The sequence below is a fragment of the Tachysurus fulvidraco genome, chromosome 1 (assembly GCF_022655615.1).
Source record: "Tachysurus fulvidraco isolate hzauxx_2018 chromosome 1, HZAU_PFXX_2.0, whole genome shotgun sequence".
Classification (NCBI taxonomy): Eukaryota; Metazoa; Chordata; class Actinopteri; order Siluriformes; family Bagridae; genus Tachysurus; species Tachysurus fulvidraco.
Genome location: NC_062518.1, coordinates 49,193,539 through 49,208,942, shown reverse-complemented (window position 1 = coordinate 49,208,942; position 15,404 = coordinate 49,193,539). Strand labels below are relative to the sequence as shown.

Below are 15,404 nucleotides of genomic sequence, written 5' to 3'. Positions count from 1 at the left end.
TCATTTTTAACTCTGGTGCTTTTATCTTAGTTTTCCTATTTTCTGTGTTCATGCTTACTATAATCCATTTGCTGATTGCCAACATGTGATTGTTTAACTATTTCAAATTTTTTTCTTTTTCACAAATGCTCTATTCCTTAAATTAAAATATAATATCATTCTCAAAATCAGTTGTATATTTGCACAGTAAATCAGAAACCAGGGTGATATAAATATTGTGGGATTTATTTAAAAATGAATGCATAATCAGGTACACAACTACCAAATAAAAGAAAAAGATTTATTTAAAAAAATCACTCAAAATTAATTTAAAAGATTTCACATTGACATGTCTCCATGAGCCATTATGTAATCGTAGTTCTGCCATTTGGAATATAATAAATCGCGAATAAGTAATATAGTGGAAAAATATACTGAAATGCAACCATAGCACTCCCTTAATTATAAGATAGAAGATGCTCTCGTAAAACATAATACTACTGTTATTTATATTTATTAATATAATTACAATCACAAGATCACAGTGGCACATCACTTTTACAATATACATCAGAAGCATCATAATATGATAAGAAATATAAAAATAGTAATGTTTATGGCACAAGATGATGGAAACCTTCCTTTGAGATTCGGGTCCATGTTGACATGATTTTTCAGGTGCACCTTCATGCAAATCTCCTGTTCTACATGCCACACTTGTTCTAATAGATTACATTCTGGTGAATTAGAAAGCCACTGAAAAGCACTGATCTCATTGTCGTGTTCATGAAGCCAGTTTGAAATGGCATTTACTATGTGACATGGTCCATTGTCATGCTGGATGTAGTCAGATAGGACATATGGGTAAATTGTGGCGCACACAAAAGTCAGTAACAGTACTCAATACTCAACAGTCTGTGAAATTTAAGTGATGATTCATTTGTTTGAACAGGCCCAAAGTGTGGCAAGAAAACACCACCTCCATCATCCTGGACTGTTGACACAAAGCAGGCTACAGCCATGGTTTCATACTGTTGGTGCAGATTCTGACCCTGCCATCTGTTTGCCTCAGCAGAAATAGAGATACTCTGAGGTTTCCATTTGCAGAATTCCTGCTGACTGGATGTTTTTTCTTTGTCGCACAAGTCTAAATAAACTCCACAGAATGGTATGTGTGGAAAAACCCCAGAAAACCCCTGGCACCAGCAATTATTCAACAGTCAAAATCCACAAACTTTTCATTCTTATTCTAATGGTTGATGTAAACTTTACATTACACTACAGTACCTGAAGCTGCATGATTTTATGCATTGTACTTCAGCTAACTGACTGACTGACTGACTGATTAAATAATTGCATGAATCTGTACAGGTGTAAATTAAAAATATGCTCACATCAAGCAAACATCATCTCAAACTGGTTTAAAAAACATTGCAATTTCATTGCAAAAAGTTCAGTATCACCTGTAGCTTACTCATTAGGTATGGACATCGTTATCAGAATTTCTGTAAAGCTTTTTGTTTTATCTATTGTTATAAGTGCTACACAATTTAACCAAGATAGTAATTTTATTCTGATTTAGGTGCTTCTTATTTAGCATTTAGAATAATACCATTCATGTAAATATAGCTACTGACTGTTTAGGATATCACTGAGGGAAAACTCCACAAAGGCTATTTCTTCAAGTTCACTCTTCTTTCCACACTCCATGAGGCAAGCAAAGCGATCAGGTTCCTCACATGGAGTCAGATCTGAATATCCACTGGGGCCATGATAAATGATCCATGGTTTACTCCAACCAGAGCCACTAAGACGAGATTTATTCATATAAACCCCAAGATCCTTTCTCTTCGTTTTGTCAGTTGGATGAGAATAAATTAGCCAGCTCTCAGTATCTGAAGTCAAGTTATTTTGTTCTTTAGGTACAGTGATGCTCAACACACTACCCTGGCAACCACGACCACATTCTATCAGGTTCTGTGAAAAATCACACACCACAACCACAATCATCACTATAAAATGCAAAAGCTTGGGCCATTGTATGTGGTTGGTGACCGTGATCATTCTTGTACTTGTAATAGACATAAGCAGGAATGATGAATCAGATGACATGCGTTTCCTACTCATTCTGACAAAGTAATACATTTATTGATTATATTTTATGTCCCCTATAGGTTTAATCAGTCACTTGAACATCAGCAGCCCTTACATGGAGGAAGATGGGGAGGATGGCGTTTGCAGTGTATTTTTGATATAAAGTCTTGTCTAAGCTAAAAACTGGACTCTATATGTATCTGGAGTTTATCAGTATAACTATCACACACTTGGAGGAGGATGGGCTGAAGCTATCATGCATATGTTTGATATAGATCCTAGGAAATGTTGGCACGTCCAAATACCGCACCTTCTTTTTTAAAGCGCAATACAAAACATTGATAAATGTTAGCTTGCATTTAGTTGTTCAGACCTCAGCTTTTGAAACAAAGTCAATGAAATATAGTAGTTTAAGCACAAACAGTGACTTTTAGCTGTGTCCATAAAATATGTTCCCTCTAAAAATAATCAGTATAAAGTGCACAAACTTAAAAATTGTAACCTATTGTCCCATCCAAAAGCATTGGAACAAAAACAGATGTAGATGTGTTAGAACATGGACTGATGCCAGTGTACCATGGGAGATCACCAATATACCATCCATATGTACACACGCCATCAGATAGGATTATAGGATTTTATTTATATAAAAAATAAGTTTTTAATATATATTTATTTCTATCTATATAAATATTTATTTACATTGAGTTATATACCCTATACATTGTTTACATCAGCTGACTTAAATTTATAACTATTGTCGACTGCAGTGATGACCTCCTAAACAGCTGTATTCTTTAAGCACCTAATGTAACCTTACTCTGAGAGCTAATCTTACTTACTATAGTTAACCTGTCTCTGTAATATTACTCCTCTCTGTTATTAGTGATAACTAACCCTTAAACATGTCCGAATTTGGAAGGAAAAAACAACTTATCCGAGACGATGAGTGAGCGCTTGGCTGCTGATCCGCCATTTCGGCGCCAGTGGTTTAAAAGAGGGCGGGGCGCATGCACATTTCGTGGAATCGATTCATCTTCCCTCGGATAGTAATGCCTGTGAACGTGATGACGTATTTTTGACAGTTGTTTCGCAGCAGAGCGTTTTCGTGTGAAAAAGAGGTGTTGTGAAGACAAGCGTTGTGTGTAAACTGTCATAGTCGTACATTTTGGAGTTGTATTTGAACAAACACACAAAATCTCGTATCTGTAAACTGTCGTGGCCGTAAATTTTGGGATCCAACTCCGCAAAATTAAAATTTACACACAAATGCTTTGAATTACGTACGATTATTATTGACAGTGTTTTTATTTCATACTGTGTAGGTGAAATCAGGGGGAAAGTTTGTACTCTGCTTTGTTTAAAGTTCACTCAAGTCAAGTCAGTCCACCCGGGAGCTGTTTTTCACTGTAAACCCTGACCACACGATAACGAGTAAAAGAACAAGATGAATCAGTCATTTTGTCCGTCTCATTTTTTGCACTAACATGAATTGACGAGTTGTTACGCTGCTGCCAGGAATCACTGAAGCGGAGAAAGTAACAAGAGGGAGTCTGCAAACCTGAGCGACTTGTGAGGGTGGTGATGCTTCCTGTAGCATGAGGGATTTGTAATGATAAAGAAAAGAGGAGACAGTGCATTAGATCCTCTATGGGGTTTACTTACCTCTCTCTGCTGAGCCTGTTTCTCAGGAAGAGGGTGAATGCCACTTTGCTCTGCCACCACTATATATACATAAATATTTATACATGAATATTATTAAACTTTATAATTCTTAGACTTTTGGACTTCACTGTGTATTCAAGATTACATTATACATTTTTAAGTTATTTCTCAAGTTTAAAGGACTTGTGTAATAATCATTAAAGATGATTCGCAATCATTTTATCAAATTATTTTGTTAAAGGCATCAATTGAACAATTTGTAAGTATATATTTTATTTTATAACACAGTAATAATTGATGTACGAAAGATACAGCAAGTAATAACAACATACAGTTGTACTATTGCAGTTGGCATACCTTGGGAGAATTTGCAAGATGTGTACTATTTTATAAATAAAACATAAGTGAGAAGGCAAAACAAATGTATTTTATTGTTTATACCCAGTCAGCAAACGAATCTGGCCCAGATTTGGCATTCATCTGGCACAGCTGGCATTCGTCCGGCACTGGCACACAGCATGTGGGCCAAACATGGCCCGGTAGTATTCGGCCCAGATGTCAAGTATACATATGTGGGCCACATACGTATGGCCGATCTTAACCCATATTTAAAATCCATTTCAAATACCCTTGAGTAAAATCCCAATGTTTTCATTCACAAAGATATTTCCATCTTTCGGTGTCTAATGCCTTCAAGTTAATGCAGGTAACAATAAAGACTTATATTTCTGAATTATGAAAACCAACTGTAATTGTTTGATTTCAGTTGATAAGGTTTTTGCGATTAATTTAAACTTGTAGACCAATAACCACCAATTAAGACAGTCTAAACATTTTCATTATATTTAATCCTTAGCTAAACCTAAAACTGGGCATGCGCACATCAGTATACCGTAATTTTTGTCACACTGTATAATAATAGTAAAGGTGAAATATTTATTTTGGTCATGTCATTACACTCAGGAATTTTGGTATGATATTGGTATTTTTGTTAAATTGAAGATTTTGCCAGAATTTGCATTACAATTGAGAAATGTTTGGCTATTTTGACTCAGGCCCCAAAAAAAAACTTTGTTTTGTTATAAATTTAATTATTTTCTTAAGCAAAGCTTTGTGGTCTTTTTAAGAGATATAGAACATTAATTTGATTTCAATATCTACTGATAAAGCAACTGTTAAAATTTCTACTGTACTAAAAGTTTTTGTGTAAGGAATTTTATGTAAAACAATGGCCCTTTTTTGATTTATTTTATTTATTGATTTATTTTGTATTGTTTATTTTTTTTACTGTTGTATGTTTGCTGTTGTCTTTCAAGTATCACCACTGTTGATATTTTGTACTGATTTGTATGTTCTTGTTTTCAGCAAAAAAAAGAAATACTGTGAAGGGTTGGGGTAGGTGTAGACTTTAATAAAACAATAAATAGGTCGATTTTTTTTTTTTTTTTTACCGGAATAACTTTTACCCAGCTGCACCAATCATGATTTTTAAAACCTGGAAATGCGAAATTGACCTATCAGAGCAAAGTTGGTCAAAAGGCGCAATTATAATTTGCCATGCTTCATGGGATTGCAGTTTTATTTACCCAGATAGCTGTGACACAAATAGTCTCGTATTGCCTTTATGACAAATTTCCGAATATTTTATTTTGTTCAGATCGAATATTTCACATGTTTTATTTCAAGTTTCTATCAAAAATGATCAAATCTCCAACTGGGAAAAGTGAATAAAAGACTCCAGGAACTGTCTGTTGAAAAAGTGGGCGGACGCAGTCTTGCTCGGAAACAGCCACTCGCACTAAACCCGGGAAAGCCAGCAGAGTTGGTAAGTGAGAACATACATATGCATCAATAAACAAATATTATATTATTCTTAAATTTAGCCACGGTCACAAGGATCAATTGATGCATTCACGTGCAGCCATGATTGCATGTATAAACAGTATTTCATTAGGTATTACATCAAACAGTTAAAATCACAGAAATCAAATGTGGTTTTAATTAGTTTAATTAGGTTTTTAATTAGTGGTTTTAATTAATCATCAAGCTTTTTTGCTTTTTCAGAAGAGGCTGAAAAAAGCTTCTCTTTTTCTGGTATTTCATTTTCATTATAGTTTATTAAAACTTTTTAATAATCTTTTTTTTTTTAGGACGAAAAACGAAAGGCTTCAGTAAAGACACAGTATGTAAAGGTTTGGAAGTACAATGATAGGAGCAATTCCAGAAGGAGGGCACTAAGATTAGTCAGTGAATTGATTGACAATGAGCAACATAGGGAAGGGGATGTGGAGGACAATTTGGAGTTAAGTGTTTGTGTTGATGATTCAGGAAAATCAGAGATGGAAATTAGTGATGAAGAAGGTGACCACCAGAATATTGAGTTGGATGTTGATAAGGAAATAAACGAAGAGACTGCAGCTTCTGGTGAGGACCACTCTGATCTTGGAGAACCTTGTAGTCAGAGAGAGAGTGACTTGCAGAGTTCACTAGAAGATTGGGCAATTGAATTTGGAATTTCACAAATTGCTTTGTCAGCACTTCTTACCATTCTCAAAGTCCATCATTCCTCTCTGCCTAAGGATGGAAGAACGTTGCTGAAAACAAAAACACGCTACAGCATTAGCAGTATAGCTGGTGGTGTGTTCCATTATTGTGGAAATCTAAATTCTGTTTGGAAAATCCTTGATAAAGTTTGGCATACTGTGCCAGACAAACATGTCTTCAAATTACAGTTGAATTTTGATGGACTACCACTCTTTAAGAGTAATAGTACACAGTTTTGGCCGATTCTTGGTTTGCTGCAAGGTCACACTAAGGCACCTGTGTTGATTGGACTCTTTTGTGGTACTTCAAAGCCAAATTCTTTGGCTGAATATCTTCATGATCTGGTTCAGGAGCTGAAAATGTTGAGAGAAGGGTTTCTGTTCCGGAAGAAAACTTTCTTTTTGCATGTTGTTTCTGTTGTGTGCGATGCCCCTGCCCGAGCCTTCATCCGAGGTGTGAAGTCACACACTGCATATCTTGGATGTGAGAAGTGTCACCAAACAGGTGTTTGGAAATCAAATCGAATGACATTTCCTGAGTTGAATGCAAAGCGCAGAACCGATAAGAGTTTTAGGCAAGCAACTGATGAAGAACACCACATCCAACACTCACCTCTTACAGACATTGGCATTGACGCGGTCACTTGTTTCCCACATGATTACATGCACCTGGTTTGTCTGGGTGTAATGCGCCGTCTCTTAGACTTGTGGATCAGCACCACTGGTCCCTTGCACTGTCGCATATCATCCATTCAAGCTTCCATGGTGTCAGATAGACTTATTGCCTTGTGAAACTACATTCCACGCGAGTTTGCTCGAAGGCCTCAGGCACTAGCAGATCGATGTAGGTGGAAAGCAACAGAGCTACGCCAATTCTTGTTGTACACTGGTCCAGTTGTGCTGAATGATGTTCTACAGCATCAAATCTATGACAACTTCATGCTTTTGTCTGTAGCTGTGTACATTTTGGCAAGTCCAAAATTTTGCATGAAGATGAATGACCTTGCAAATACTCTGTTGCTTTCTTTTGTTGAACACTTTGGCCAGCTTTATGGTGAAGAGTTTTTGGTTTACAATATTCATGGCCTTGTGCACCTCAGCGAAGATGTCAAAATCCATGGCAATCTGGATCTTATATCAGGAGTCCCCTTTGAAAATTTCTTAGGAAAACTCAAAAAACTGGTTCGAGGGCCTTGCAATCCTTTAACTCAGGTTATGCGTAGATTGTCAGAGATAGAAAATAGCAAGTACAGCTGTGATGTTCAAGAGGCAATTCAAAAATTGGATAAAGAACATACAGAAGGGCCAGTACCTGAGTGCTTCTCGCAACAAGCTCGTCAATTTAAAGTTCTTGCGATTGATGATATAGTTGTGAAGCTCAATGAGAGAGATTCTTGTGTCAAAATCGACAATCAGTTGGTTTTAGTCCAAAACATTGTTGAGGATGAAGGTGCAGTATACCTTGTGGGCAATGAATATAAACAAGTGGATCACTTCTTTAAATATCCTATTGATTCAAAGGAGTTGGGAATTTATGTGGTTTCCAACCTCTCCACAAATGTTCGGTGTTTCATGACAGGAAAGACACTTCAGAAGTATGTGAGATTGCCATTCCGAAACAGATTTGTTGTTGTTCCACTCCTGCATCAAGAGAAATAACTCTTAAGTTGCTTTTGTATAAAATTCGGCTGAGGAATACAATTCTTTGTCTCTTTAGATGTTTCACATTGTTGTCTTTGACAAGACAAATGAGGTTGAAGTTGTGCCTTCAGTCTGGATTAAAAATGGAGAGTACATGTGGCCTCCAAATAAGTGATATAACAAAAGCTGTAAAATCGCAAGAGAGTCCAGGAGATGATTGGAAGCCCCATAAGGCCAGAATTATTTTCACATCATGTGAGTTATGTTTTGCCACCACTTCCTTTAAATGAATTAATAGTAATTTAATTTAAAATCACTGCTTTACTTTTTACATTTTTTCTTTTTGTGATTCTACTTTTCCAGTTGACTACAAGGAAGCAAGATGTAAACTACCTTTAGCTGTTGATCACACAGACATTGATCAGACCGATGGAGGGAACTCACCCATTACATTTCAAAGAAAAAGAAAGTAGGGTTTTGGTTTCTTTGTTTATATTAGTGTTTTGCACTAAAAATAAAAGTATATTTTGAAATTGATAAATGTGTCGTTAGACCCAAGAACATTCTTTTCCCTGGAGAAGATGATGATAGTGAGGTGGAAGGACAAAAGAAAGAACCAAAGTCAAAAAAAGGGTAAGAAGCATCTGCTTTTTATAATGCTAATTTATTTGACCACAGCAGATAAATGACTGACATTTTGTACTTATAAGCAGAAGGTATTCCATACCTGATGCTCCAAAAATCGCTAGACAACACAAATTAGACCCAGGAAAGCCAAGCTTCCCGAAGCTCTGCCACAGTTCTCCTGACCTCCCTAATGATGAGATGAAACGCATTAAAGGAACAAAGTCAAGAAAAAGGTAAGAAGCATCAGCCTTTTTAAATTACAGTGCATTTTATCACCACTGTTAAAGGACTAAGATATTTTGTACTTTGCAGGAGGTATGCCTTACCTAATGCTCCAGTGATCACTAGGGAACAGATTTCTCCTGTAGTAGACAACCTCCACCTAAGTGGCCAAAGCAGTCCTGACCTTCATTCACATGGTCAAGGCAGTCCTGACGTTTAGCCCACATGGCCGAAGCAGTCCTCACTTTCGTCCACACAGCCAAATGAGTCACAACCTTCGCCCAAGTTGCTACTACAGTCCTGACTTGTATGCAGATGGTCACAGCACTCCTGAGATCCACTCAAGTCCTCAGACCAGCACTACTATGTTATCCTCCGGCTGGCATGTTCGCTCTGAAAGCTGTACATCAGGTAAATCAAGCACTGAGACCCTTTCAAGGCATGCTGACGTTGAGGTCAGAAAAACAGCCCACAAAATTAAGGAGATCCATAAAAAAAGGCACTCTGAACCTTCAAGGTCACACCAGGGACATCCAGCAAACATCCAGTCACCAAATTTGTGAGTATATTAGTGTTTATCATTTTTCACACAGAGAATGCACTGATTATGGGATTAGCTTCAGGATCATCTGATTTTGGTTGATTCACATTGCCAGTGATTTTAAAATTGACGAGCTTGTTGCGAGAAGCACTCTGGTACAGGGCCATCCATATGTTCTTTATCCAATTTTTGAATTGCCTCTTGAACATCACAACTTTGCTATTTTCTCTCTCTGACAATCTACACATCACCTGAGTAAAATGAGTATAAAGAATAAAAACAACATTACATGTGCATTTATTTGGGACACAGCAAACAGTGGGATCACTGCATAGCCGCTGGTTTTAAAGAGGAAGGGTTTTGTGCACATCATGTGACAGGATGTGATGAGTAATGTAGGAAGAAGTGTTGTGTAATGTTCTACTAAGCTCAAGCTTGATCACATAAGGAAAAACACTGCATATTCTTTGTACAATTTCTATAAAGAAAAACTATGCTAGTCATGTTCCCATGAAATGATTAATAACATAAACACACAGTCTGTTATGTTTTCAGTAACCAAATGTGACCTTGGTAATCACAGCCTTGGCAAAGTGTGACCAGAGAACATGATGTAATCACAGCCTGATCTGCACAAAACCCTTCCTCTATAAAAGTATCAGCTATATAGTGATCCCAATGCTTGCTGTGTCCCATGTGAATGCACGTGTAATGTTGTTTTTATAATTATTAAATAATATGTCAACACCAATGGCATTTTGGTAAATAATTGCAATGCATTTTTCTCATAGGTTTCTGAATTTGTTTACTATAATGTTAGGTTGGGTGTGTGGCAAGTATACAGTAAAATTTGGACAACAAAAAACTACTGTCCGTCTCTCTCTTTTTTTCCTTTTAGTCCTTCTTTGTAATATATTAACAAAACAGGAAATGCTGATGGACCAATTGCGAATTATCTTTAAGACCCTCCAGTGTATGCAATCAAGTCCGGAGACAGAGATAGGCCTGGATCGAAATTTATTACCACTCAAAGATCTCAGTTCTCTTCAGAACATGGAGGACAATCTGCAGAGTACTCCTGACCTCCATAAGCAATTGGTATGTGGGCATTTCATTTTATAACATTCAGACTTATTTGGCTAGCTCTTATTTTCCAAATAAGCCTTTTTTCTCTTCAGATTTAAGGTATATTTAACCCAAAAATCCTTAGTGTATTCCTCCTTTTCAGATGAATACATTTGGAGTTATATTTGAAAATTTCCTGTATCTTCAAGCTTTATACAGTAATTGTGATGAGTAGTCAGCATAGACTAAAAAAGTGCATCCATCCGTCATAAAAGCAATTCACATGGCGCTATGGTGTTAATAAAGGCCTTCTGAAGAAAAACAGGGGGGCACGGTGGCTTAGTGGTTAGCACGTTTGCCTCACACCTCCAGGGTCGGGGTTAGATTCCCACCTCCGCCTTGTGTGTGTGGAGTTTGCATGTTCTCCACGTGCCTCCGGGGTTTCCTCCGGGTACTCCGGTTTCCTCCCCCGGTCCAAAGACATGCATGGTAGGTTGATTGGCATCTCTGGAAAATTGTCCGTAGTGTGTGAGTGTGTGAGTGAATGAGAGTGTGTGTGTGCCCTGCGATGGGTTGGCACTCCGTCCAGGGTGTATCCTGCTTCAAAGCCCGATGACACCTGAGCTCCCCGTGACCCGAGAAGTTCGGATAAGCGGTGGAAAATGAATGAATGAATAAAGAAAAACTATTTTTGTAAGAAAATATCCATATTTACAACTTTATAAACTAATTAATAAATGATTTCAGGTAAACACACTGGCTCTTAAAGGTGGGACGGACGTTCGGGAGTGTGTTTGGAGAATCATGCATGGACTGTTTACAAACTCCTTGGTGAGGAAAGTTAACATGAGAGGAGTGAATGGAAAGACTGGCTTCCTACACCGACAGATACGAGATGTTGTGATTGGTAAGTTGCCATTTATGTCCAATATATACTGTCATTCATACTTTTAATAAACACGGGGAGGAAGAAACAATAATTAAAACGGGAAGGCAGGTAGACAGGAAAAGACAACACAGCGGTTTATCCAGAGGTCCTAGGTGCAGTTTTTCTTGTAATAATGTATGTTATTCAATATCCACGTTACCTGTTGATGCAAAAGTTATTTACACGCCATGTGTGTTTGTGTTTTTCAGCGGCTGTGAGGCGTAACTGTCTTCCATCTGAGGCAACAGAAAAAGAAATCGATTCCACAGTTAAAAGATGGCTATATCTGGCCCCAGACAGAGATGGTGGCCGAAAAGAGAGAATGAAGAACAAGGTGAGCGGAGAGAGTACGACTGGTTAACAGACTTCAGGAATGGATGTTCAAAAGCTGTGTCCAGAGTGCAAATTGTTTGTTGACAGAATCATTAATGTTTCAGAGTTATTTGAAGCGTACTACTTGTTACTGACTATAAAAGTGGATGCTCAAGTGTTATTTATGTGAAGTGAAACTTGTTGATGAATAGAAACATGGATCAGTGTTATAGGTTGAGCAAATCTTGTTCCTGACCAGAAACCTGGACGATCAAGTGTTATACATAGTGTGAAACTTGTTAATGACAATAAACATGTATGTTCAAGCGTTATAGGTTGAGTAAATATTGTTACTGAACGGAAACATGGACATTTAAGCGTCATAGTTCAAGCAAATTTTGTTCCTGACAAGAAACATGGACGTTCAAGTGTTATACATAGTGTGAAACTTGTTAATAACCATAAACATGGATATTCAATTGTTATAGGTACAGTAAATCTTGTTCCTGACCAGAAACAGGGATGATCAAGTGTTACATTTAATTTCATGAACAAAAACATAGCGGAGAACTTCTTGTTTTATTTTTGCTTTTATTGTAAATGCAGAACTGACGGGGTGGTATTTTATAGAGTTGTTTATACAAGTGTATATGTCAGGTTTCAATGTTTTGATGTTAAATATAATAAAATATTTGTTCAGAATACTGTCGTTGTTGTGACTATTCATTTGGGAGGGGTGTGTATCAAGTGGCCTGGTTGTTTTTTTTTAAGGCTGACATCTGGTCCAGTGTATAGGACCACAATTGGGCCAGCTATGGTCATACAGGTGGGTGAGATATGGATCTGTCATGGCCCTTTTATGTCATATTTTGACCTGGCCCAATTCAGGGCCTGTTATGGGTATTTAACTTGGCTGAGACTTGGGCCAGTCATGGCCCATGTGTGGCCCTTGTCTGGAATCCAGACCTGGTCCACACTAGGACCGTAATTCATTGCGGTATGTGGGCCAAGCAAAAGCTGGTTGTGTGGCTCAGGATAATATGTAAGGCATAACAGAATGGCACAATCATCAAACAAAACATAACAAAAAAGATAATAAGTAAATAATCGCTGTTCAACAGCTTGCATACCTTTTAGTACTACAGTAAATATGGTGTTTTTCCCCCTTCAGCATCAATGATGGCATGCAGTCTTTTGTAATAATTCTGCATTAAGTCTTTAATTCTCTCAGTTGGTATAGCTGCCCATTCTTCCTGGCAAAATGTCTCCAGTTCCTGTAATTTTTTTAGGCTGCCATGCACAAACTACACAATTGAGATCTCCCTAAATTGGCTCAATGATATTGATGTCAGGAGACAGTAATGGGGTCCAAAACCTTCACCTTTTTCACCTGTCAATCCTGCCTCACGATTTGGATTATTGTCCTTTTGGAACATCCGAGAGCTTTCCTTGTACAGCTGTCTTGCTGTAGAATGCAAACTCTCTAGTATTTTCAGATAACATGCTGCATTCATCTTGCCATTACTTTTTGCTAATTTCCTGTGCAACTGGAGCTCACTCCATAGTGTTTATGGTTGTGACTAAGTTACATTTTGGTCTAAATATTAAATATTAGAGTTTTTATGATAATTCACTAGGAAATCAATATGAGATGGTTAAAACAGAAAAGTTTAAACAACTGAAATAACACATATAACAATAAAAAAACAATAAAAAAAACAATAAACAATAAAAAAAATTCCCCATAATTATAGGTATATTTGATATTATTTACAGTTATGAACAATTACACAATGTCTGCTTAATATCATCTATAAGTCATCCATCAGCCATAAGTGACATTAAGCTCCTACGTACTGAACAATAAAGTTTTTCAAACAGATTTTTTCAACCACATTTAAACCTTTGGGGTTCATTTTTAATCATGTTTAAAGAAATAAGTTTTAACCAATTCAATGTGCATCAAAGTTACAGGAAGAGACAAAGAGGAAGCTTCTGAAAAGATATCACATGATACAAAATGAAAATCAAAGTGCTGACTTAGACAAAGAAGCTTCTAGCGTCGTCTTACGATACACTTTCTCTTCAGGGAAAATGCTTTGGTGTGTGACTCTTATTCTTGTTAGCTTTATCACATCTCAATCAGGTATGAAAACTCAGTGTGTGTCTGTGTGTGTGTGTGTGTGTGTGTGTGTGTGGGTGTGTGTGTGTGTGTGTGTGTGTGTGTTTGTGTGTGTGTCTGTGTGTATGGAGTAACAATATTAAAAATGATACCGTTTACTTGAAGGCACAATGTATGTGACATTTTAAATAGAAAAACAAAGTTTGTTTTCAGTTGAATTTCCTGTCTTTCGAGTTACAACCCTGCCATATTTTAATCTCAATAGAAATTCACCATTTGCTCTTTCACTTCCTCTGGTGTCGTGTACAGAACCTGACAAAACTTAAATGTGATCGCAATTCCTTTTGCATTTGCGTTTCCAACATCTGCACGTAAATAAATGTAAGGGTTAGGGTTTCACTGTAAGGGGGGGGGAAGTATAATCTCTATGGATTGTAACCAGTTCTGTACATCTCTCCAAAAGGGTTGTACAAATGCACAAAGAAAGAAAGAAATGTCTAAACTTTCAATATTAGTTTCACAATTTTACACAATTTATAATATATTGATACACAATTATTCACCTCAAGATTGAATTTTAGTCTTAAAAACTTGCTTCTGGGATAAATCTCATTTAACTTTCTTAGGCTTTGTAGGAAGAGGAGTAGATGGATACATAATAATAAGGTTTTTGGGTAAACTGCTTGTAAAAGATTTAATACAAGTCTATTTGTACATTTTTTATCACAAAAGTACTGGGAAAACCTTGGAGTACTTTATCTTTAACCATTAGTTACAGACAGACAATATACTGTTTTAAGAAGATAGCACACTGGTAGGCACGGGCAAGAGTAAAAAGGTTCACAATTTATTTGTTCTGTTGCGCAACAGGACCCAACAATCCTCGTGTAGCATGAGAGAGGAAAGGCCCTGATCATTCATTATACTGTGATTTTATAGACATGATTCAAACACAGAGACTGAAGGAAGGAAAACATCCTCAATCATTGGCTAGATGCATAACGACTGTTTGTCTCCTGATCAGGAGAATCTTACCCTTACCGAGGTCTGCATAGAGTTGTTTATGAGCCAACTCGTCTCCAGCTCATTCTGACACTCTAATATTTTATACAAACAATCTCTGGTAATAACAATTTCTAGTCACAACCAACTTCTGGTCCTGCACACAGAAGGTCAGAACTTCACAAACAGCTTCTTAGTAAAAATATCATCACAATACCAAAAAGAATGATTATTTTGGATGAAGGACTTTAACCATTTTAATTTTAAACACCATTTATCATGTTGAAATCAATTGCACTTATTCCCCATCTCCATGTTTTTAATCAGATCCTCTTTTGTAATGTTTTGACACTTATTCTTCCATATTAATTTAAACTTTACTCTATTTATTAATTTTATCATACATGTTGATGGTAAGGAGAAGGCTGGGTAAATGATCCTGGATAAACTATCCATCTTAGACAGAAAGATCCTCCCAAAAATTGTAAGATGTCTCTACAGCCATCTGTTTAAAATTTATTTACATTTATCTATATTATCCATGTATTTTTATCCGTTATATATTTTTAGATATAATGATTCCCAAATACTTTACTTCCTTCTTAATTTGACAGCACACAGCATACGTTGTTGATAAGGAAATGGAATGTTTTAAAAGCACAC

General features: G+C 36.8%; 3 protein-coding genes across 12 annotated transcripts in view; 2 read left to right on the top strand and 1 right to left on the bottom strand.

Annotated features, from left to right (window-relative positions):
• Window positions 1-15,404, top strand: part of LOC113656997 (butyrophilin subfamily 2 member A2-like) — a 251,138-nt gene that overhangs the window by 105,730 nt on the left and 130,004 nt on the right. For 4 of the 6 annotated variants that reach the window (XM_047813728.1, XM_047813769.1, XM_047813732.1 and 1 more), the window contains exon 1: window positions 13,627-13,763. The exons of the other annotated variants lie outside the window; for them this stretch is intronic. In XM_047813728.1, coding sequence (XP_047669684.1) covers window positions 13,628-13,763 — 136 coding nt within the window. In that variant the 5' untranslated portion in view covers window position 13,627. Of the gene's footprint in view, window positions 1-13,626; window positions 13,764-15,404 lie in introns of those variants that run through there. 6 annotated transcript variants of the gene reach the window in all.
• LOC113661210 (butyrophilin subfamily 1 member A1-like) overlaps window positions 1-15,404 on the bottom strand; it is a 322,944-nt gene that overhangs the window by 286,923 nt on the left and 20,617 nt on the right. The window lies entirely within an intron of this gene.
• On the top strand, window positions 5,430-8,138 carry LOC125138348. 2 transcript variants are annotated; one of them, XR_007140675.1, is made up of 2 exons: window positions 5,430-5,563; window positions 7,999-8,135. XR_007140675.1 is itself a non-coding variant. In XM_047814271.1 (2 exons), exon 2 carries the CDS (start codon window positions 6,078-6,080, stop codon window positions 7,071-7,073), a length of 996 nt encoding a protein of 331 aa, XP_047670227.1. In that variant the 5' UTR covers window positions 5,432-5,563; window positions 5,889-6,077; the 3' UTR covers window positions 7,074-8,138. The 2 variants fall into 2 exon arrangements, 1 of the variants encoding a protein (XP_047670227.1); XM_047814271.1 differs by having other exon boundaries at window positions 5,432-5,563; window positions 5,889-8,138.

Coding starts and splice junctions, on each gene's coding strand:
- LOC125138348 (XM_047814271.1), top strand. CDS start 6,078: ATGGAAATTAGTGATGAAGAAGGTGACCACCAGAATATTGAGTTGGAT.